Source organism: Oryctolagus cuniculus, chromosome 11 (genome assembly GCF_964237555.1).
Source record: "Oryctolagus cuniculus chromosome 11, mOryCun1.1, whole genome shotgun sequence".
Lineage (NCBI taxonomy): Eukaryota > Metazoa > Chordata > Mammalia > Lagomorpha > Leporidae > Oryctolagus > Oryctolagus cuniculus.
This window is the reverse complement of record NC_091442.1, coordinates 13,626,714-13,649,016: the sequence shown is the minus strand read 5'-3', so window position 1 is coordinate 13,649,016 and position 22,303 is coordinate 13,626,714. Positions and strand designations below refer to the sequence as shown.

The 22,303-nt window shown below is 43.1% G+C and overlaps 2 protein-coding genes across 2 annotated transcripts in view; one reads left to right on the top strand and one right to left on the bottom strand.

Annotated features, from left to right (window-relative positions):
• The window catches only part of WFDC3 (WAP four-disulfide core domain 3), a 54,640-nt gene that overhangs the window by 11,951 nt on the left and 20,386 nt on the right, over window positions 1-22,303 (bottom strand).
• Window positions 16,838-20,489, top strand: LOC103352382 (kunitz-type protease inhibitor 3). The gene is given in 4 exon segments (XM_051844997.2): window positions 16,838-17,021; window positions 18,680-18,841; window positions 18,844-18,860; window positions 20,391-20,489. Coding segments are annotated over 4 exon segments (405 nt in total). The 5' UTR covers window positions 16,838-16,894.

The window sequence follows — 22,303 nt, the reverse complement described above, 5'->3', positions numbered from 1 at the left end:
GTTGCTCTTCTTCCAGCCCAGCTCTCTGCTGTGGCCCAGGAGGGCAGTGAAGGATGGCCCAGGTGCTTGGGCCCTGCACCCCATGGGAGACCAGGAGAAGCACCTGGCTCCTGGCTTTGGATCAGCACAGCTCCTTCCGTTGCAGCCATTTGGGGGGTGAACCATCAGATGGAAGACCTTTCTCTCTGTCTCTCTCTCACTGTCTGTAATTCTACCTGTCAAATAAATAAAAATAAAAATAAAAATAAAAGAAGGTTCTATTGGGTTCTCCTCTTGAAGGTGGCCTTTAACAATGTCATTATATTGCAATTTAATTACTTCTAATCTGAAGTTGGGTAGAAGTCCCTATCTTGCTTTTGGAAATATGCAAATTACATTTTTCTCCCTAACAAAACTTGGTGCTGGGGTCTGACATCACAGGGAAATCTACCTGGTGTCCTTCTATGGAATCTCTTTAGATTTTCTTTTATCTTTTATGAAACACAGTGTTGCATAAACCAAACTTCAGTGTAATTTCCTTCCTGAAAAGACATTTAGAACAATAAAGACTCTAGTGCAGCATAGTACTCTTTTATTTTTTTTGACAGGCAGAGTGGACAGTGAGAGAGAGAGACAGAGAGAAAGGTCTTCCTTTTTGCTGTTGGTTCACCCTCCAATGGCTGCCGCGGCCGCCGCGCTACAGCCGGCACACCGCACTGATCCGATGGCAGGAGCCAGGTACTTATCCTGGTCTCCCATAGGGTGCAGGGCCCAAGCACCTGGGCCATCCTCCACTGCACTCCCTGGCCACAGCAGAGAGCTGGCCTGGAAGAGGGGCAACTGGGACAGAATCCGGCACCCCGACCAGGACTAGAACCCGGTGTGCCGGTGCCGCAAGGCGGAGGATTAGCCTAGTGAGCCGCGGTGCCGGCCAGCATAGTACTTTTGAGAAACTGTCTGGAGATGAGGACTGGGAGACAATGGTTACCCAAAATCCATTCTACCCTCGGGCTCCTGGATTCCTCCTGAGATCCGAGTTATGCTCTAATGTATATCTCACTCAGTTCTTTTTTTTCTCTCTCTCTTTTTTTTTAACTTTTATTTAATGAATATAGATTTCCAAAGTACAGCTTATGGACTACATTGGCTTCTCCCCCCCACTCCCCGATGACTTCCCTCCCACCCACAACCCTCCCCTTTCCCGCTCTCTCTCCCCTTCCATTCATATCACGATTCATTTTCAATTTTCTATATATACAGAAGATCAGTTTAGTATACATTAAGTAAAGATTTCAACAGTTTGCACCCCCATAGAAACACAAAGTGAAAAATACTGTTTGAGTACTCGTTATAGCATTAAATCTCAATGTACAGCACATTAAGGACAGAGATCCTACATGAGGAGTAAGTGCACAGTGACTCCTGTTGTTGACTTTACAAATTGACACTCCTGTTTATGGCATCAGTAATCTCCCTATGCTCCAGTCATGAGTTTCCAAGGCTATGAAAGCCTTTTGAGTTCACCGACTCTTATCTTACTTAGACAAGGTCATAGTCAAAGTGAAAGTTCTCTCCTCCCTTCAGAGAAATGTACCTCCTTCTTTGAAGACCTGTTCTTTCCACTGGGATCTCACTCACAGAGATCTTTCATTTAGGTGTTTTTTTGTTTTTGTTTTTGTTTGTTTTGCCAGAGTGTCTTGGCTTTCCATGCCTTATCTCACTCAATTCTAAAAACAAGGTGTTTGCATGCTCTCTGAGGCACTGAAAGAAATTTTTCATATGTCTCCATATTACAAAAAGACCGTTGAATATGCAGGTCTTATAATAGAACTTCACACACACTGCAGATAACACGAAAACATAAATTTACATGGAACCCAACAGGATTTCTCATTGCATTGAGATAGGCTATTCTGAGGACCTGATCACTCACAAAAGGGATATCCAGATGAAGATCTGAGTGAGGCCATCCACACAACAAAGCAATATGAAAAGGACTGAGAGTGCATGCCAAAAAAAAACCATAATAATACTGGGATAGACCTAATTCTGGTCTTTTTCTGATTCAGAGTTGATCATAAGAGAAACAACTGGTGGAGGGGGGTGGAGCTCTATTACAGGTGACAAAAAAAAAACTGATGCTGGTTTAAGAACTATCATGGTTCCAGGAAGTCCTGGGGAAAAGGATTTGAAAGGGTCGCAGCCACTGGGGCGTGAACCAGCAGACGGAAGACTTCTCTCTGTCTCTCCCTCTTTCTCTCTGTAACTCAGTGCTTCAGATAAACAGAGTAAATCTTTATATATATACATAAACATAAATAACAAATACTGATGAGGATGTGGAGAAAAGGGAGCCCTTATATAGTATTGGTGGGGATGCAAATTATTACAGCCGTTAACACAGAATGGTGTGGAGGTTCCTCAAATAACTAAAATCATTCTATTAAGTGAAATAAGCCAGATGCAAGAAAACGAATACCACACGTTCTCTCTCACATATGGAAGCTTAAAAAATAACAATAATGATATATATCCAAATTTAAAATAGCGATTATTAGAAGCTGGGAAGGGAGGAGGGAGGAATGGAGGAGGAGTTTGGATAATGGGTGCTGAAACACACGAGGATGAACACAAGGGGCCCTGGCACTTGGCAGTACAGTGGGGTGACTGTCTTATGAGAATGTATTCTATTCTGCATAAATAACTGGAACAGAGTTGCTGACAGGCAGCAAACACAAAGAAAAGGAAACAGAAATGCTTGTGGTCGGCTTACTCCGTGTATGTGTTGAAATGTTGCACTGTACTACTTAAAAAGGTACAAGTATTACATGTTTTTTTTATTTTTATTTTTTTGACAGGCAGAGTGGACAGTGAGAGAGAGAGATAGAGAGAAAGGTCTTCCTTTGCCATTGGTTCACCCTCCAATGGCCACCACGGCTGGCACGCTGAGGCCGGCGCTTCGCGCTGATCTAATGGCAGGAGCCAGGTGCTTCTCCTGGTTTCCCATGGGGTGCAGGGCCCAAGCACTTGGGCCATCCTCCACTGTACTCCCTGGCCACAGCAGAGAGCTAGCCTGGAAGAGGGGCAACTGGGACAGAATCCAGAGCCCTGACCGGACCTAGAACCCGGTGTGCCGGCGCCGCAAGGCAGAGGATTAGCCTAGTAAGCCACGGCGCCGGCCAGTATTACATGTTAATCCAAAATTTAATAATAAAATAAACTTGTCCATTCAGGAACGAAATCCAAGGGCACATAACGCCTGGATCCCTTGAATTTTAAACAATACCCACATCTCCCTTCCTTGGATAACTAACGACTATCCTTACAGGTAACGCAGGCGCTAGGGTTACTAACAATTTCAGTAGAGAAGGGACACACACCAAGGGAATATTAAGAGGCTATTACCAGAAGTAGGGAATTACTCTGAGGAGGCAAAAAGAATACATTGCCCTCCTTGGCTATTCAGTTTGACCACCCTGCTTTTTTTTTTAATATTTACTTATTTATTTGAAAGAGTTACACAGAGAGAGAAGAAGAGACAGAAAGAGAGGTCTTCCACCTGCTGATTCACTCCCCAGTTGGCTGCAACAGCCGGAGCTGTGCCGCTCTGAAGCCAGGAGCCAGGAGCTTCTTCCGGGTCTCCCATGCGGGTGCAGGGGCCCAAGGACTTGGGCCATCTTCTACTGCTTTCCCAGGCCACAGCAGAGAGCTGGATAGGAAGTAGAGCAGCCAAGACTCGAATCAGCGCCCATATGGGATGCAGGCACTGCAGTTGGCTGCTTTACCTAGTACGCCACAGCGAAGGCCCCATAACCACTCTGTTTTTAATTCTCTAGTCTCTTGTAATGCCTCTGCTTCGCATTGCTCAAACCACACACCCACTTCCCAAAGAGTTCAACAAAAATTCTATGTGGCTACTTTATCTACCTTCAAATCTAGGTCTGCAGGTAATATCTCTCCTCTTCAAGTTTCATTTGAATTCTTGCAAGAAATTTTGTAACATAAGGAATACAAGGTAAAATTTATATCAAACAACACAGGCTAAATAAAAAGGAAAAACAGGAGAAATGAAAATACAAAATAGGACTTCTAAACTCAAATAACACAGCTAGGAAAGAAGATAGGTTAGCACTAGTTGTGCCAGCTATTAAGAGAAAGGTGTTGTTTCTGATAACACCCATCTGCCATTATACATTCCATATGCTTTGCCTCTGGACAGCTTTTCTGCATTCTTTACACATGTAGATACCAAACCTTCATTCAAAGACACAAACGTTTATAGGAGACCTACTTGTGCCTAATAATCACTTAGGATTTTATGATTTTTAGCTTCTAGTAAACTTGTTTCCAAGTAGAGCACAGTATTGTACACTATGGGTTGACATCAATGCCCTATACATCCTCTTACGAAACATCGATCATAAATTCCTTTGATTGCTAGAGCCATGCAAAATTCTAATTCCTTTTTGCTCTATTTTTCTAGTTGCATGAAGTTCCTAAAATATCAACTATATCTTCAAATTCAATGCATATGCTTTGACTTGACTTGAAAGCATCCCTCTATTAGATATAAAAAATAAAATGAATCCGGAAGTTTAGGGTTATGAGGATGAGACAGAATGTTGCAAGTGCACCTTGGGATGGAATCATAGGAACTGTCAATCACTTCTACACACTCCTCAACTTCCGGACTTGTGTTATTAATGACTATGAAGAAAAGCAACCGATTCAGAAGATACACAGCACACTGCAAGAGAGATCCCAAGCCGTACAAGACATTATCTCTCAGGAGAAACATAATTTCATCTCATATGACCAGTTACCTCTAGATGTTGAAACACAGAAATGTAACTAACACTGGGAAGCATTAACTCCTGGTTTCACATGTTTCAATGTGAAGTGAGTCCCTCAGAAGAGTATTAAACCCTCCATCATGATGAAAAATAAGGCATTCATTACTTTCTTGAAGGATGGGATTGGCAACAGCCCGATGGAGAGGAAGAGAACATCTAAATCCATTAGAAGTCTTTTATACTGGAAGAACTGTCAACTTGGCTGACCTACGAATTGGCTGCCTTGAAATAAGGTTAACACATCAGTGTCTTTGTAAACTAGACATTCAGAAGCTGGGAGTCCCTCTTGTTAAACTCACATATAACTTTATTACACAGGCAGAACCTTACCCACTGCCCAGGAATCTGCGACCCTTGTTCTCTGCACAGGGGTTTTCTCAAATTTCCCCAAGCAGACAAGTTTCCTCTGCACAGTGAGAAAAGTTTGTTTCCCCCTCTGTCTTTCCATAAAATGGAACTATCATAACATGTTTCACTGTTACCTAAGCTCTATGATGTGAGAGAGGGCTATTTATAAAGCAGGAACCAATGTTTTCATCCCTACTCTGCTGATTCCTGGAACTCCAGATGAGAACATAAATGTGGATTTGGGGACCAGAGACAGCACCACAGAGATAAGAAACCTGCACATTTCCAGGGCATCAGGAACTCTTCCCACCCCATCTACTAGAAACAGCTTCCTCATTACCATAGACTGCTGCTAGGTTCACTGGGTAACCAAGCCTTTCTTAGTCACCTTCCTTTGAGACGTCTCTCCCAGACCAAGCAGAGGTTTCACTAGAGAACACATTAACTAAAGTTAATGGCCTTCTCCATTTTCCACCTCATAAAGCTTTCATCCTGAATCCCACAGCTCATGCACACCCTGCAATGGAACGGTGCACCTTCTCCCATGTGCAGAGAGACCAGAACACTCGCTCCCTTATTTTCACATAACCAACGAGGCACCAAGGATATTAAAATTCATGTTATTAGCTACCCACCTCCCTAGAATACAGAAGCATCCAAGTGAAGAGGCCAGAGGCATTCAGTACTCCAGGAGTTTCTTATCCAGATGCTCTCAATCTATACCCTCTTCCATCCTGCCCTGCCACCATCTAGTCTTCTTCTTGCTGAAGCCTGGGGGATGGTTAGCAGGAGACACAGGGGTCTTGGCTCCTTTGGGGCCATGGTCCTCCAAATTCCTTCTCAACCATGGACCCCAACATCCTCACCCCCAGTGGGAATTAAGGTGCATTTATTATAAGTGGCTTAAACACAGGACCTATTACTTATATACATTTTCTACAGTGAGATTCGATTTTTCTTACAAACTCTGTCTTCTCACTAAAGTAAATATAGTCTAAGTCAGGGATATGTCAGGCAAATTCAAATATTTTCATTACAGTTCAAATCTAGTTACTTTTGCATAGATATGAAGGCACTTCAAAAAAGTTCATTGAAAAATGGAATTAGAAGTTTATTTTGGTGCAAAAAATATTTTTTAAATCCATGAAGGGTTTTTTCATAGTATGCTTTTCTGTGAGCATTTTAAAGACTCCTCATAGTTTTGACCTCTTCCATTACTGCCTTGTTTGTTTTAGGGGTTTTCAGTTTTCCATTTTCTTTTTATTGCAGTAAAATCCAGGTAAATAAAGTTGGCCATCTTAACCACTGTTGAGTGTACAGTTCAGTGGCACTAAGTGCATTCACACTGGTGTGCAACTGTCACAACCAGCCATATCCAAAACTCTTTTCAGCTTGAAAAACTAAGGCTCTGTGCCCACCAAACAATAACTGCCCTTTCCCTCTTCCCCAAGCCCCTAGAAAAAACAAAGGCATTTTATTTTCTTTTTAATTATTTTATTATTCTTTTTATTATTTTATTATTTTTATTTTAAAGGAATAGCAACAGAGAAAGAGAGAGGGGGGGGTCTTCCATCTGCCAGTTTACTCCCCAAACGCATGCAGTGGCTGGGGCTGAGCCAGAATGAAACAAGGAGCCAGAACTGTCTCAGTGTCTCTCGCGTGGGTGGCAGGGACCCGAGTACTTGCGCCATTACCTGCTGCCTCCCAGGGTGCACAGGGACAGAAAACCAGATCTGAAGGAGACTGGGGACTCCAACCCAGGCTTTCCCGAATGGGAGTCTTCACTGCTGCCCAAATGCTTGTCCCCACCATTTTACTTTCTGTCTCCGTTAATTTATCTACTGGGTACCTCCATAAGTGCAATAACAGAGTATATGTTGTCTTGCGACTGGATTATCTCACTTAGCCTCCTAGCCTCAAGGTCTATCCATGTTGTACCATGTCAGGGCTTTTTTCCTTTTTCACACTGAATAATATTCATACATATATACATATATGTGTTTATATACATGTATGTACATATATCATATTGCTTATCCATTCACTCACTGATGGATGCTTCTACCTTTTGGCTATTGTGAATATCACTGAAGTGGACACAGATGTACAAACATCTGTTTAAGGCTAAGCTTCCTATTCTTTTGGGCACGTACCCAGAAGTGGCATTGGTGGATCACATCGCAGATGTATCTTGGGGAAACTGCCATGCTGTTTCCATAGCAGCTGCACTATTTACATTCTCATCAACAGGGCACAAATCTTCCAGTTTCTCCACAACCTCAGAGACAGTAGTTACCTTCTGGGTTTTCTTTATATTGGCCATTCTAACAGGTGTGAAGTGGTATCTCAGTGTGGTATTCCCATTTCTCTTTTCATTCTCCTACCTGGATGTCAAAGCCTGGCCTTTGTGCAATGGAAAATTAAAATTATCCTGGCTAGGAAGAAGATGTCTGATATCCATGAGCTACCACTTATATCATTGTACACTGATCTCAGTATTTGCTGCATTTTCTCTGGGGCTGCCAGTCTCCTGGTCACTCAGTAATCACACTGCATATGTATCCACAGAGGTGTGATAAACCTCATCAAATTTGTGAGAAAATGTATGAAACCAGGGCTAATGGCTGGTCACAAACTTTACCACTAACTTTGATAGCAAGATTTCCATAGTTTGTGGTCTTTCATCTTAGACCATGCTTCACTGCTCCAAAAAAAGTCAGAATTTTTTAAGCCCTGACGTCTCATCTGGGTACTGCAGAGAATTTTATTTTGAGTGCACTCTTGCTCTCTCTCGCTCACTCGCTCTGTGTGTGTCGCTGTGTGTCTATGTGTATGTGTGCATGTCTTCCTCATGTCTGCTGCTCGAAGTTTTTCCAAACAAAACATCAGTTATATCATTCTCTCTTGCTCTGGAATCTGTTCTGTGATCAGTCGCCAAGCTTTGGCTTCAAAAAATGCACCAATCCCCCCCCCTTTTTTTTTCAACAAATCCTTGATTTTTGCAAGTCAAAAAATTTTAATTTCAAGGAAGTGTCAAAGACTAGTGTGATCAGGTCAAAAGCACCCAGGAACTACTCAAAGGGGTTCCCACTTGCCAAAAAGTGACAATATAACTATCAGAAAAATTAATAGCTGCAACAAATCATAACATCAAATATGCTAACATTTTAAAAATTTGATTTCACGCTTGAGTACTGAGTGATAACTTTATGTCAAACACCTATTCAGCATTCATACAAGACAATTCATCATTAATCTAAACCACCCTCTATTTCCTGTGCCTGCTGTAACAAATTACCACAAACTTGATGGCCCTAAAACAACAAAAACGTCTTCTCTCACAATCTGGGGGCCAGCAGACCAGAATCAGTACCACTAAGCCAAAATCCAGGTGTCAACAGCACTGCCCTCCTGCCAGAGGATCTGAAGAACACGAACCTGTCCCCTCCAGCTTCGGGTGCCTGCTCATTCCTTCTCCCCTCTGTGATCTGCCTCACGTATCTCTTTGCCACTCTCATACAAGGACACCTGTGATGACATGTAGGGCCCACCTGGACAAGTAAGGCTAATGTCCTCATCTCAAGATCTTTAAGGGCCGGTGCCACGGCTCACGGTCGGGGCACCGGATTCTGTCCCGGTTGCCCCTCTTCCAGGCCAGCTCTCTGCTGTGACCAGGGAGTGCAGTGGAGGATGGCCCAGGTCCTTGGGCCCTGCACCCATGAGGGAGACCAGGAGCCGCAGCGGCCACTGGGGGGTGAACCAACAGCAAAGGAAGACCTTTCTCTCTCTCTCTCTCACTGTGCACTCTGCCTGTCAAAAATAAATAAATAAATAAAAGATCCTTAAGGCGATCACACCTGCAAGGATCCTTTCCCCGAATATGGTAACGTTTACGTGTTCTGAGAAGGAGGACCAGTCTGGTACCTTTGCAGGACCACTGTTCTGCCTGCCTTCACAAGTAAGACAGGAGACACTGGGGCACACCCAATGACATGCTGGGAATGCAAGTAGCAAAATCCAGAAGGTGGGAAACTGAAAAGGATAGACTATCTGACTTAATCAAAGATGAAGTATTAACATGTGGGAAGAGGCGAAGTGTGTGCGTACTTCCTTCCTTCTTGCACTGGAAAGTAAAATTCTGAATACACAGGCACAATGTAATGTAACAATAATGACTAGAAAGAAGAAGTTTTCCTTAAAGTTAAGACTGACACGATGTGATAGGGAAAAAAGGAAATCTAATGAGTTAATTTTGAAGTCATGGAAATGGATAAGTGATGATGGACGTCCATCATCACTATGAATGTTCTTAATGCCACTGGATTATACACTTGAAAACTGTGAAAATGGTCAATTTTATCCTTTTTTTTAAAGATTTATTTTATTTATTTGAAAGAGTTACAGAGAGAGGCAGAGACAGAGAGGTCCCCCATCTACTGGTTCACTCCCCAGATGGCCGTGACAGCTGGAGCTGCACCAATCCGAAGCCAGGAGCCAGGAGCCTCCTCCGGATCCCACATATGGGCACAGGGGCACAAGGACTCGAGCCATCTTCCACTGCTATCCCAGGCCATAGCAGAGAGCTGGATCAGAAGAGGAGCAGCCGGCACCTCAGGCCAGGGGGTTAACCCGCTGTGCCATAGCGCCGGCCCCCTATATATTTTTTTTCACACACTAAAAAAAAGTATAAGCTAATTATAATGGTAAACTCATGAGAACAAATGTCCCAATAATCTACTATTTGGTCCTTTTGTAACATGAGAATAAATTGGCACCATAGAAACCAGCACACTTAAGGTTGGGAGTCACTTATGCATGGCTTCCATGTCTAAAATCATAACCACAGTTCTCAAGAGCCCACTGACCAAAGGATGGGCTGCCTCGTGTCTTTCATACTTTCTAACATTTGTGAAACTTTACCACTAGAGGATGCTAGACATTTCTCTCCACGCCCTAGGGCTACAGAGACCCTTCAGTGAAGCCTTAACCATCCATTCCTTTATAATCAGGTTCATTCGCCTTAGACAAATGTGTGTGTGTGTGTGTGTGTGTGTATACACATATATCATCAAGTACATAAGAATTATCATCAAGCTATAGTATAGGGCAAAGAAGTTGTGGCAACATCGCAAAAGATGCATAACCAAAAAAGTGCAATATAGTGAAATGAAATTGCTTGACTCAGGACTGGCATTGTGGTGCAGCAGGTTGGGCTAGAGTTAGAGTCCCGGCTGCTCCATTTCTGATCCAGCTCTCCACTTAAAAAAAATTAATTAATTTCTTGGTTCATTAAGGTCCCTTCTTCTTTCAATGGAATGCTTCTGGGTACACTGGGCCTCGAGCATTTTTTGCAAACCTTCAACTACGAGTTTTCCACTAGACAGAGCAGAAAATTAAATAGCAGAAAAATAAAGGCAGGTTCACAGCCTTCATTGTTTTCTGCCTTATATCTCTTTCATCTAACGTTTTACATTCTATGCCTTCCACCAAAACGGAACATTCTCACTTTAGGACATTCACTGCGTGTTTACACATGCCTGCAGACAGGCACTCATGCAAAAATGTCAGGGTATCCAGTCCTCTGGGAGACAGTTTTTCAACTCATCATAGCCTAGGCCTTCTCCCAGGAACTTCCTCCAACACTCAGCCTCTCTTTATGAGGAGCTGGGTGGTTAGCACGAGAGACAGAAATGTTGACTCTGTCAGAACCAGGGTGCAAGGCATCTCCAGACTCCTGCCTGACTGGCCCAATAATATCCTCCAAAAAGATCTGCAACAGTTAGACTAAATGGCAAACATTACCACTCCGCAGTACACCTTAAATAAAACACTAGTGGCTTTTCTTTCCATTTTATAGCACAACTGACAAGGAAATACGGGTAGCTTTCTTTGTGCCATCGAATATAAAGCCACTGCTGGTCTTCATGCCATCCTCCTTCCGTTTCAGACCACAGCTCCCTAACTTGAACCAGCACCTAACGTATCCTGGGCTTTTCAGCGCAGAGTGAACCAAGTCTTCATTCCTGAGAATAAAAAAATAGGCCTGAGTGGGCAGCTGGTGTAGAGGTTAGGATGTCACTGGGACACCCATATCCCATATTGGAGTGTCCAGACTCGAACCCTCGTTCCACTTGCACTGACAGCTTCCTTCTAAGGCACACTCCAAAAGGCAGCTAATGGCTCATATAGTTGCATCTCTGGTGCTGACATGGGAGACCCAGACTGAGTTCTTGGCTCCTGGCTTCAGCTGGGTCACCTCTGGCTGTTACAGGCAAACGAGGAGTAAACCAGCAGATGGGAGATTTATTTTTCTCTCTCTCAAATAAACAAAACAAACAAGTACATAAATTTTTAAAGTACACATGATTATTTACTTATTGTCTTCTATTAAACTCTACTATTTAATACAGTGATACAATTAGGTAGTCCGGGAACCCAATTATATCCTCCACTTTCTCTACGTGACACATTAATCCCATTTTCCTTGACAAAGTCAATCATGGCTAGTCAGATAAGACAGTTTTCACACTCAGTTCCCAAGTCAATGGATCCATGTTTCCACTGTTTGGTGAAGTACTCCTAAACGGCACATAAAAACACTATACTAATACAGGCTGAAAATCCCTAATCCAAATATCTGAAGTCTGCAATGCTCCAAAATCCAAAATTTTTAAGCACCAATATGACACCACAGGTGAAATATTTCACATCCTGAACCTTTGTTTCATGCACAAATTATTTTAAATGTTATATAAAATTACCTTCAGGCTATATGTATAGGAAATATATGAAACATAAATGAATATCACCTTTAGATTTGGCACCCATCCACAGATATTATATTATGCATATGCAAATATTCCAAAATAAAAAAAAATATGAAATCTGGAACTCTCCTGATCCAAGTATTTTGGATAAAAGATACTCTACCCATAGTGACCAATAGTCTCCACACTGATATCTTTCAATTCTTTGATAATAATACTAATCTCTACCATTTCTCCAGGAATGAGGCATTGTTTTTAATTTTCTTGTTTCGATGGATAGTAAGGGGATTCACATGGATTTTCCATTATCCTCATGCCAAATTTCAAAAGTCAATGCCAAAAATTCTTTTTTTTTTAAGGATTTTTATTTGCTTAAAAGGAAGAATTGCAGAGAGAGGGAGAGACAGAGAGAGAGAGAGATCTTCCATCCACTGGTTCACTCCCTGAATAGGTGCAATGGCCCGGGCTGTGCCATGCCAAAGTCAGTAGCCTGGAGCTTCTTCGTCCTGGAGCTTCTTCCAAGCCCTTAGGCCATATTCTGCTGCTTTCTCAGGTGCATTATCAGGGAGCTGGAATAGAAGCAGAGCAGCCAGGACACGAATCAGTACCCATGTGGGATGCCAGGGTTGCAGGCCGTGGCTTAACCTGCAATGCCCCAAGAATTCTTCCAGTTGCCTTTGACATTTGTAATGTACAGTCACTGTGGATAGAATCAAGAGGACCAGTTGAACCTATATGGGTGAGCAGGGGTCTCTGACCCAGAATCACATATATTTCATGCCCTACTTAATTTCTTACTCTGTTGGGCAAAGTGGTAATATGGTTCCGGGAATTTGCATCGCGTCAGTCATTCATCTCATCACACACTGTCAGTTTCAATAGTGTTGTCCCTTAGTACACATTTTCCAAGGAAAATAAGGTTTTTATTTAGCAGACATTTAGAAATCACAAGCCACCATATGCAATTTTTTTCTGTCACGCCCATTAAACACATTTCACTATCCACAAGCTAGTTTTGCGGTGACAATGTGGAAATGCTTATTTTCCTTATTTTTTTTTTAAGATTTATTTCTTTATTTGAAAGTCAGTTACACAGAGAGAGGAGAGGCAGAGAGAAGGGTCTTCCATCCAATGGTTCACTCCACAGATGGCTGCAACGGCCGAAGCTGCGCCAATCCAAAGCCAGGAGCCAGGAGCTTCCTCCAGGTCTCCCATGCGGGTGCAGGGGCCCAAAGACTTGGGCCATCTTCCACTGCTTTCCCAGGCCATAGCAGAGAGCTGGATCGGAAGTAGAATAGTCGGGACTCGAACCGGTGTCCATATGGGATGCTGGCACTGCAGGTGGCGGCTTTACCCTCTACATCACAGCACTAGCACCATATTTTCCTTATTTTAACACATGTAGTGGAAGTGTTGGTATCCTTCCCAACTGGGGAAAACAAAAGCTATTTTATGAGTGAAAAATGCATAGACATGTATATCAATTACTTTTTGGAAATGTTTCTGAAATGACTTTTTGAACTTCTATGGTGACAAGAATAACAGCTGTGAAGTTTTCTTGTGCCTATATTTCAGAACATGAATCATCTCAGTAGACGCAGAAAATACTTTCATGATATTAATATCTCTTCATGATTAAAAAACCTCAGCAAACTAGGTATACAAGGAGCATACCTCAAATTATAAAGGCTATATATGACAAATCAACAGCCAATGTCACACTGAATGGGAAAAGCTGAAAGCATTTCCCCTTAGAACTGGAACAAGAGAAGGATGTCCACTTTCACCACTCTGATTCAATATAGTACTGGGAGTATTACTGAGAGCAATTATTGAAGAGAAAGAAATAAAGACGTCAAAACTGGAAAGGTGGAAGTTAAAATATGCATGTTTTCAAATGACATGATATTATACATGGAAAAACCTAAACACTTCACCAAAAAGCTGTTAGAACCGAAAAGCTAGTTTGGTCAGCGCTGCGGCTTACTAGGCTAATCTTCCGCCTGCGGTGCAGGCACCCCGGGTTCTAGTCCCGGTTGGGGCACCGGATTCTGTCCCAGTTGCTCCTCCTCCAGTCCAGCTCTCTGCTGTGGCCTGGAAGGGCAGTGGAGGATGGCCAAGTCCTTGGGCCCTGCACCCCATGGGAGACCAGGAGGAAGCACCTGGCTCCTGGCTTTGGATTGGCACAGCGCCGGCCATAGAAGCCATTTGGGGAGTGAACCAACAGAAGGTTGGTTCCTTTCTCTCTGTCTCTCTCTCTCACTGTCTAACTCTGTCAAAAAAAGAAAAGAAAAGAAAAAAGAAAAGCTAATTTAGTAGAGTTGCAAGTTACAAAATCAACATACAAAAAATAGCAGCATTTTTATGTACCAATAATGATCTCACTGAGAGAGAAATCAAGAAATAAATCCAATTCACAATAGCTACCAAAAAATCAAATACATAGGAATAAATTTAACCCAGGAAGGGAAAGATCTCTACAATGAAAATTATAAAACATTGATGAAAAGAAATCATCAAGGACATCATAAAGATTTCATGAAGAAACCAAGAATTCATACTATTAAAAAAAACTATACTACCTAAAACAATCTACAGATTCAATGTAATCCCTTTCAAAACACCAATGACATTCTGTATATAATTATTAAAAATAATCCTAAAATTTATATGGAATTACAAAAGACTCAGAATAGCCAAAGTGATACAAACCAAAAAAAAAAAAAAAAAAAAAAAAACAACAACAACAACAACAAAAATCAAGCTGGAGACACCACAATACCTAATTTCAAAGCATATTACAAAGCTACAGTAATTGAAGCAACATGGTGCTGGCATAAAAACCAATACCTAAGCCGGCGCCATGGCTCAATAGGCTAATCCTCCGCCTGTGGCGCCCGCACCCCGGGTTCTAGTCCCGGCTGGGGCACCGGATTCTGTCCCAGTTGCTCCTCTTCCAGTCCAGCTCTCTGCTGTGGCCCGGGAAGGCAGTGGAGGATGGCCCAAATGCTTGGGCCCTGCACCCCATGGGAGACCAGGGGAAGCACCTGGCTCCTGGCTTTGGATCAGCATGGTGCGCCGGCCGCAGTGACCATTGGGGGGTGAACCAACAGAAAAGGAAGACCTTTCTCTCTGTCTCTCTCACTGTCCACTCTGCCTGTCCAAAACAAACAAACAAAACAGAGAGCCCAGAAATTACTTCACATACGTACAGCCAACTAATACTAGTTTGGTAAAGATGCCAAGAACACACACTGGAGAAAGGAAAGTCTTTTTAAGAAATGTTGTTGGCGGAGCTGGTGCTGTGGCTCAGCGGGTTAATGCCCTGGCCTGCAAAGCAGACATCCCATATGAGTGCCGGTTCTAGTCCCGGCTGCTCCTCTTCTGATCCTGCTCTCTGCTATGGCCCCTGTACCCACGTGGGAGACCCAGAAGAGGCTCCTGGCTCCTGACTTCGGATCAGCACAGCTCCAGCCATTGCAGTCATCTGGGGAGTAAACCAGCAGATAGAAGACCTCTCTCTCTGTCTCTACCTCTCTCTGTAACTCTGTCTTTCAAATAAATAAAATAAATCTTTTTAGAAAAAAAGAAAGAAAAAAATTATGCTGGCAAACTGGATTATATGTAGAAGAATGAAATTAGATCCCTGTCTCTCTCCATATACAAAAAACAACTCAATATGGATCAAACACCTACATGTAAGACCTGAAACTATGAAGTTTCTAGAAGAAAACATAGGAGAAACACTTCAAGCTAATGGTGCAGGTGAATATTTCTTGTCTATGATCTCAAAAGCGCAGGCACTTTACCAAGCTCAGAAGCTTTCTGCAAAAATCAAAACAAACAGAAGGAAGAAATCAATAAAGCTTAGAGTAAAAATAGAGATTGAGAAAATCAATAAAACCAAAATTGATCCTTTGAAAAGAACAAAACTGTAGCTCGGCTAGTACAAAAAAAAAAAGAGAGAGAGAGAGAGAGAGAAAACTTAAATTATTGAACTCAAGGATGGGACAATCAGAGAGAATACCACTGCTCTCATAGAAACAAAAATGATTAGAAAACAAATCTATGAACAAGTATATGCCAGGCCTCATTATAAAATGAGACAAAGACATCACAAAGAAAACTTAGACAAATACTGCTCATAAGTATAGGTACAAAAATGTGGAAAAAAAATTAGTAAAAAGATCAACAACATAGAAAAATGATACACTATGACCAAATCTGGCGGATTTATCCCAGGAATACAAGCCTGTGTCAACATGCAGAAATCAATGCAGCATGCCACATTCACTGAACAAAGAACATCATCAAGTCAACAAACACAGAACATGCAACCGGCCAAATTTATCTCACTTTCATGATACAAATGCTTGTCTAATTAGGAACAGAAGGGGCTTCCTCAGCCTTAAAAAGGACATCTATGAAAAACTCAGGTAATTACCATCTTCATCAACTATCTTGTCTGCTTTCTCTTGATTTATTTTGTTGCTTTTGTTCCAGCCTCTCAGATTGGCTTAGCCAATTTTTTTTCAAATTCTCACATTTATATGCTAAAGCATTGATAGCAATTGATTTATAACTACTCATTATAAACATGTTGATGTTTTGAGCTATAAGTGGCTATGATCCTTAGGGGTAAGAGAGAGGGAGAGAGGGAGAGAGGGAAACAGGGAGAGGGAGAGGGGGAGGGGCGGGGGGGGGGGGGAGATTCCACAGCAGGGCTCTGAGAAACCATGGCCTTTCAATCTCCATGGCTGGGTACCCAAGCACTGACTGTCCTACTCACTAGGCTGATTTTGGGTGCACCAGAACCCTGCCCAGGCTTGAGCCCTGGGGAAACTAAATTAGAGGTATGGATTCAACCCCTCCCAGCAGAGGGAGGTCCACTCCCAGGATATAACTTCAGCCCAGCCCAGGACTCTCCTACCGACCCTCTGCAACAGCATGAAGCCCAAATGGACCCACTTTTCTCTGTGGCTCCTTGTCTTTTCCATGCTCCTCCACACACTTGCTGGGAACCTATTTCCTGAACCACTCAGGAGTCAACTGTGTGAAAGTGGGCATCTTGGAGGTAAGGCAAAAAAGACGGGGAAGCCAGGAGGAAACTGAAGGAGAAGGAAGTCTAGGCGGCCTGGGGTATGAGTGCCAACCAGCAGGATCAAGTCCTCCCTGTATCTGAAAACACAGGACTCGAGGGCTGATTAAATTACACTTGATCTTAGCCAGAAGGTTCAGAAGTTATATCATCTGATTAAATTGATTTCCCTCTATGGGTTGGAGGAGAAGGAAGACAGAAGGTAGAATCAACCTAACTTTTTCCTAGGGAATTTCAGTAAAAGAGGAATAGGGACTATGAAAATTGGACTGATGGCTGGGATATCCCAGGAAGTCCTTTGTTGTTTGTGTGTGTATATTTATTACAAGAGTTTCAATTCTATTCAGCATTGATGTACAGGAGCACTGTGTTAAATTCAACTGATACACAGACGCAGAGGTTTTTGGTGGCATGCTTAGAACACTCTCATTCTACTTGTTTAAATTAAGTTGCTCTTGATTCAAATTATAGTGGGCATGTATAAAATACTCAGAGTACAAAGGAGAAACTCCCTAGGCAGGCACTGTGGCATGGTAGGCTAAGCCTCTGCCTACAGTGCCAGCATCCTATATGGGTGCCAGTTCCTGTCCCGGCTGCTCCACTTCTGATCCAGCTCTCCACAGATGACCTGGGAAGGCAATGGAAGATAGCCCAAGTGCTTGAGCCCCTGCCCCCACATGGGAGACCCAGAGAAAGTTCCTGGCTCCTGGTTTCGGATGGGCCCAGCTCCCGCCATTGTGGCAATGTGGGGAGTGAACCAGTGGATGGAAGACCTCTCTCCATGTCTTTCCCTCTCTCTGTCTGTAACCCTGCCTCTCAAATAAATAAATATTAAGAGAAACACTCAAATGTAGATAAGAATGGTAGCTCAACTTAAAGAATGACATTAGCCAAGTATCATTATCTTCTTAGAATTATGCCTATGAAATACATGAGATCTGTTCTTTTTATATTAATAATTTAAAAAATGACTGACATTAACTCCTTTATCTCCAACGTGGTCATCATGGCTCCTGCTCTAAACACCCACCTCCCTGATCTCAGAACGGCCAGGTGAGTCTGGATGCACAAAGTGGGGAGTGGGGCTGTATGGGAATGGACAGACTTTGATGGCGAAAAAGAAGATGCACCAGATCAAGCACTTTAAGTCTCTACTTCAGGCGTAGATAGAGTAAAGGATCCTTTCAGTAGGCACGTGCAGCCTAGAGACTGATGGGTCGGAGAGTGGAAGTAGGGGCTCCGCGATGTGTGTCCTTGGGGGAGCAGATGAGATGTCCGTTTCCAGGGTCCTAGGAAGCGTGTAAAGGGTCAGGAGACGGGTAGGTTGGACATGAAGAAGGATTCCTGTCAGCAGCGGAGGACACCTCAGATCTTTCTTGCTACCAACTCCAAGGTTGCAGAGCTACCTCACTGTCCTTCCCCAGCTACTTCCGTACATCATGAACCCAGGCTATGGTCTAGAATCATCACCCTGTATCACGTATACAGAGAAATGTATGCTCAAGAAACTCCGACTGTTCCCCAGTGTTAAAACCAGGTGGACTTACATGGGTTGATGAGCATTAGTGGTCAGTCCATGAGGGAACAACACCAACAAGGTGGCAAAGACCTGACTCTGGGATTTCTACGCACAGAGTACTGCAACTACCCAGTGAAGAAGGGCAACTGTAACTTAGTCCTGACCAGATTCTACTACAACACGCTCACGTTCTTGTGTGAGCCCTTCATCTTTTCTGGCTGTAATGGCAACAGAAACAACTTCCATCAAAAGTATATCTGTGAAAAATATTGTCTTCCTGAGAGGTAAGTCTTTTGGTACCTTGCCCTGTCCCCAGTGACAATACTAGGGATCATCGTTTTTCAGGAAAAATCAAGTGAGGCCAAGGGAAAGTAGGCAAGAAATCAATTATACCTGGGTTGGGGGTAAATGACAGAGATAAATTTCACTGTCCTAGGTCACTTAGTCCAACAACATTCTTGAAACTGTGAAAACTGAAGCACAGAGAAGCTAATGATTTGTCTAAGCTAACTCAGAAAAGAGACAGGGATCCAGAGCCCCGACTCTCCTCCTAGGGCCTCACACCACCAGGATGGCCTCAGGTCTTTGAGAGCCTGTCCAACACATCACTGTTTCACAGCAGGAGAAGCAGGGATCATGGTTCACCACCTGTAGTCAACGGCTAAGCAATAGTTTTCCACTCCAGAGCAGAGATAGAACTTGATTTGCATATCCCGAGTCCAGCACTCGATTGGCTTACTAATAATTTATGGCTAGAAGCATGAGTCAGCATGAAAGACAGCAGTGAAATTCTACAGAGATGCTAAGTTCCCATTGATATGTGGTCTTCAACCATAACGATGACTATAATAATCACTAAATTTATTTACCTCATAGGGACAGAGGACAAGGAAGAATAGAAGCTTAAGATGACAGAAGCTGTCAAAGAAAAAAAGATGACAGAAGAAAAAAGGAATATTCCTCATGAAAAATTATGCCAAAATTGTTCTGGGTAAATAAATTGAATTATGTCTGGGAGTTTCCTGAATTCAAAATTCTTGCTCATTTCTTTGCCCAGCTTTGCCTTTCAGACTGATTAGATATATAAGACTTTTACTGGTCCGAATTCATTCACCACTCCCCACAGATTCTTCCAACACAAACTACAGATGACCTATCTCCAGGCACAACCTACCCTTGTAATGAGTCAATGTGTAAGAAGGCAGTCATTCTTGAGAGCTCCTTGGCATGACTTGCCAAAACTGAGTTGGTTTCTGCATTTTGTCACTGACCCCAGTGGATTTCCATGTAGGTGCAACTAAAAGAATCATTAAACTTGTTTATCTGCCACAAGTCAACAGGCATTCAACCTGCAACAACACCCACATTCTAGGGTGTGTCTCTGGCACCCCAGGTACCAGCAATATGGAAGTTAAGACTTTACAGCTGTGAGCTACAGTCTTGAACCAAAATAAACCTCCATTGTCAGAGCACAGAGGGTCGCACCCCTCTGCTCTGACTGCTCTCTTCATAACCTTGCCAAGAACCCTCACAAGCAAATCCATTAATATAAGCAGCTCACGTCAGTATTCTGAGAACCATAAAAAAATAAAAGTAACCATAGTGCAAGGTGAATCCACTTGTGGGTATTCTAGCTCACTCTCAACACTAGCAATCCAGGATTAAGGGCACAAACCTAGAGACGTCTTGGGAATTAGCAGAAAGCCTAGGTTAGAGGTGTCACTAGAGCCCCTCTCCCAGGAATTACTACTATACAAAAGAAAAAAAAGGAAAAGGATAGAAATAAGAAAAGTTGGGTAATCTCTTGTTATTGGGGCAATGTCTAGGATCCTGACCATGATGTATCCAAACAAAACTTTGTCCCAAAGCCCAGCATCACAGTACCTGGTGCCCATTTACAGATTCTGAGGATCCTCTCCCCTTGATACATGGTGAAACACAATATTACATAAACAAGAGTCAAGTGAAATTTATTTGAAAAGTCTTTCAAAACTATGTTCTAGAGCAAAGAATTACTATAAGTAAAATACTCTCTAGAGACAAAAAATTCAAGACCCAAAGTCCATCATAGCTTCAAGTTTTCATATTTCTCTGAAATTACTCAGTTCGCTTCTCCCTTCATTCTAAAATCTGCCTGTAAGGAAAAGGTGTACCCATAGGGCTAAAGGAAAAGTTTCACAACTACCCACAAAGAACAGTAAAAAGACAGAAGTTTGGGGCCAGCATTGTGGTGCAGTGGGGTAAGCCACCGGCCACAGTGCTGGCATCCCATATGGGCCCAGGTTTGAGTGCCGGCTACTGGCCTGGGAAAAGCAGCAAAGGGCCACTCACATGCTTAGGCCCTGTCTCTCCCTATCTCACTTAAGTTTTTTTGTTAAAAGATTTTATTTATTTACTTGAAAGTCAGAATTACAGAGAAGGAGAGAGAGAGAGAGAGAGTGAGAGTCTTCCATCTGCTGGTTCACTCCCTAAATGGCTGCAACAGCCAGAGCTAAGCCATTCCGGAGCCAGGAGTTCTTCCGGTCCCCAATGCAGGTGCAGGGGCCCATCTTCTGCTGCTTTCCCAGGGACTCAAATCAGCAGCAAAATGAGATGCCAGCATAGCAGACAGTGGCTTTAGCCACTACGCCTCAGTGCCGGCCCCCAAGTGAGACATTTTGAGGGGACACACCACAGGTAGAATGAAAGGACTGCAGCCTGACTCTGATTTCTTCCCCTGAATCATAATCCAATCACTAGAAAAACTCAAAGGGGAAAACTCCATTTAAATAAGAGAAATTAAAAGTAGTTTAAGAATGATTCCAGGGGCCAGAGTTCGGCATAGCAGGTAACGCTGCTGCCTATGGCACCAGCATCCCATATGGGTGCCAGTTCGTATCCCAGCTGTTTGATTTCTAATCCAGCTCCCTGCTAATGACCTAAGAAAAGCATCAGAAGATGGCTCAAGTCCTTGAGCCCCTGCACCCACGTGGGAGATTTGGATGAAGTTCCTGGCTCCTGGCTTCAGTCTAGCCCAGTTCTGGCCTTTATAGCCATCTGGGGCATGAACTAACAGATGGAAGAGTCTCTCTCTCTCTCTCTCTCCCTCTCCCTCTCCCTCTCCCTCCCTCACTCTCTCATTTTCAAATAAATAAATAAAATCTTAAAAAAAATAGGGGCAGGGGGCAGCACTGTGGCATAGTGGGCTAAGCCTCCACCTGTGGTACCAGCATCCCATATGGGCACTGGTTCTAGTACTGGTTGCTTCTCTTCCTATCAAGCTCTCTGCCATGGCCTGGGAAAGCAGCAGAAGATGGTCCAAGTGCTTGGGCCCCTGCATGCACTTCTGGGGAGACCCAGAAGAAGCTCCTGGCTCCTGGCTTCGAATCAGCACAGCTCCAGCCATTGTGGCCAACTAGGGAATGAACCAGCAGATGGAAGACCCCTCTCTCTGCCTCTCCTTTTCTCTCTGTGTAACTCTGACTTTCAAGTAAATAAATAAATCTTTAAAAAAAAAAGGTTCTGATCTCTTCCTCATCCAACACTCCCAGTCTATCTCCTAAAACAGAAGAGATGAGAAAACCTCCAGCCCTTCCCAAGTCTGGCCTGCAGTGGGCTTCCTCATCAGATTCATCCATGATCTGATCACTTCTGGACTTTTATAATTCTACCCACTAGTCCCAGAATAACTGTCCTCAAGTCCATTTCTACCAAGAGGCTTGATCAAGAACACATAGTGCTTATAGCTGAACATTCCAAT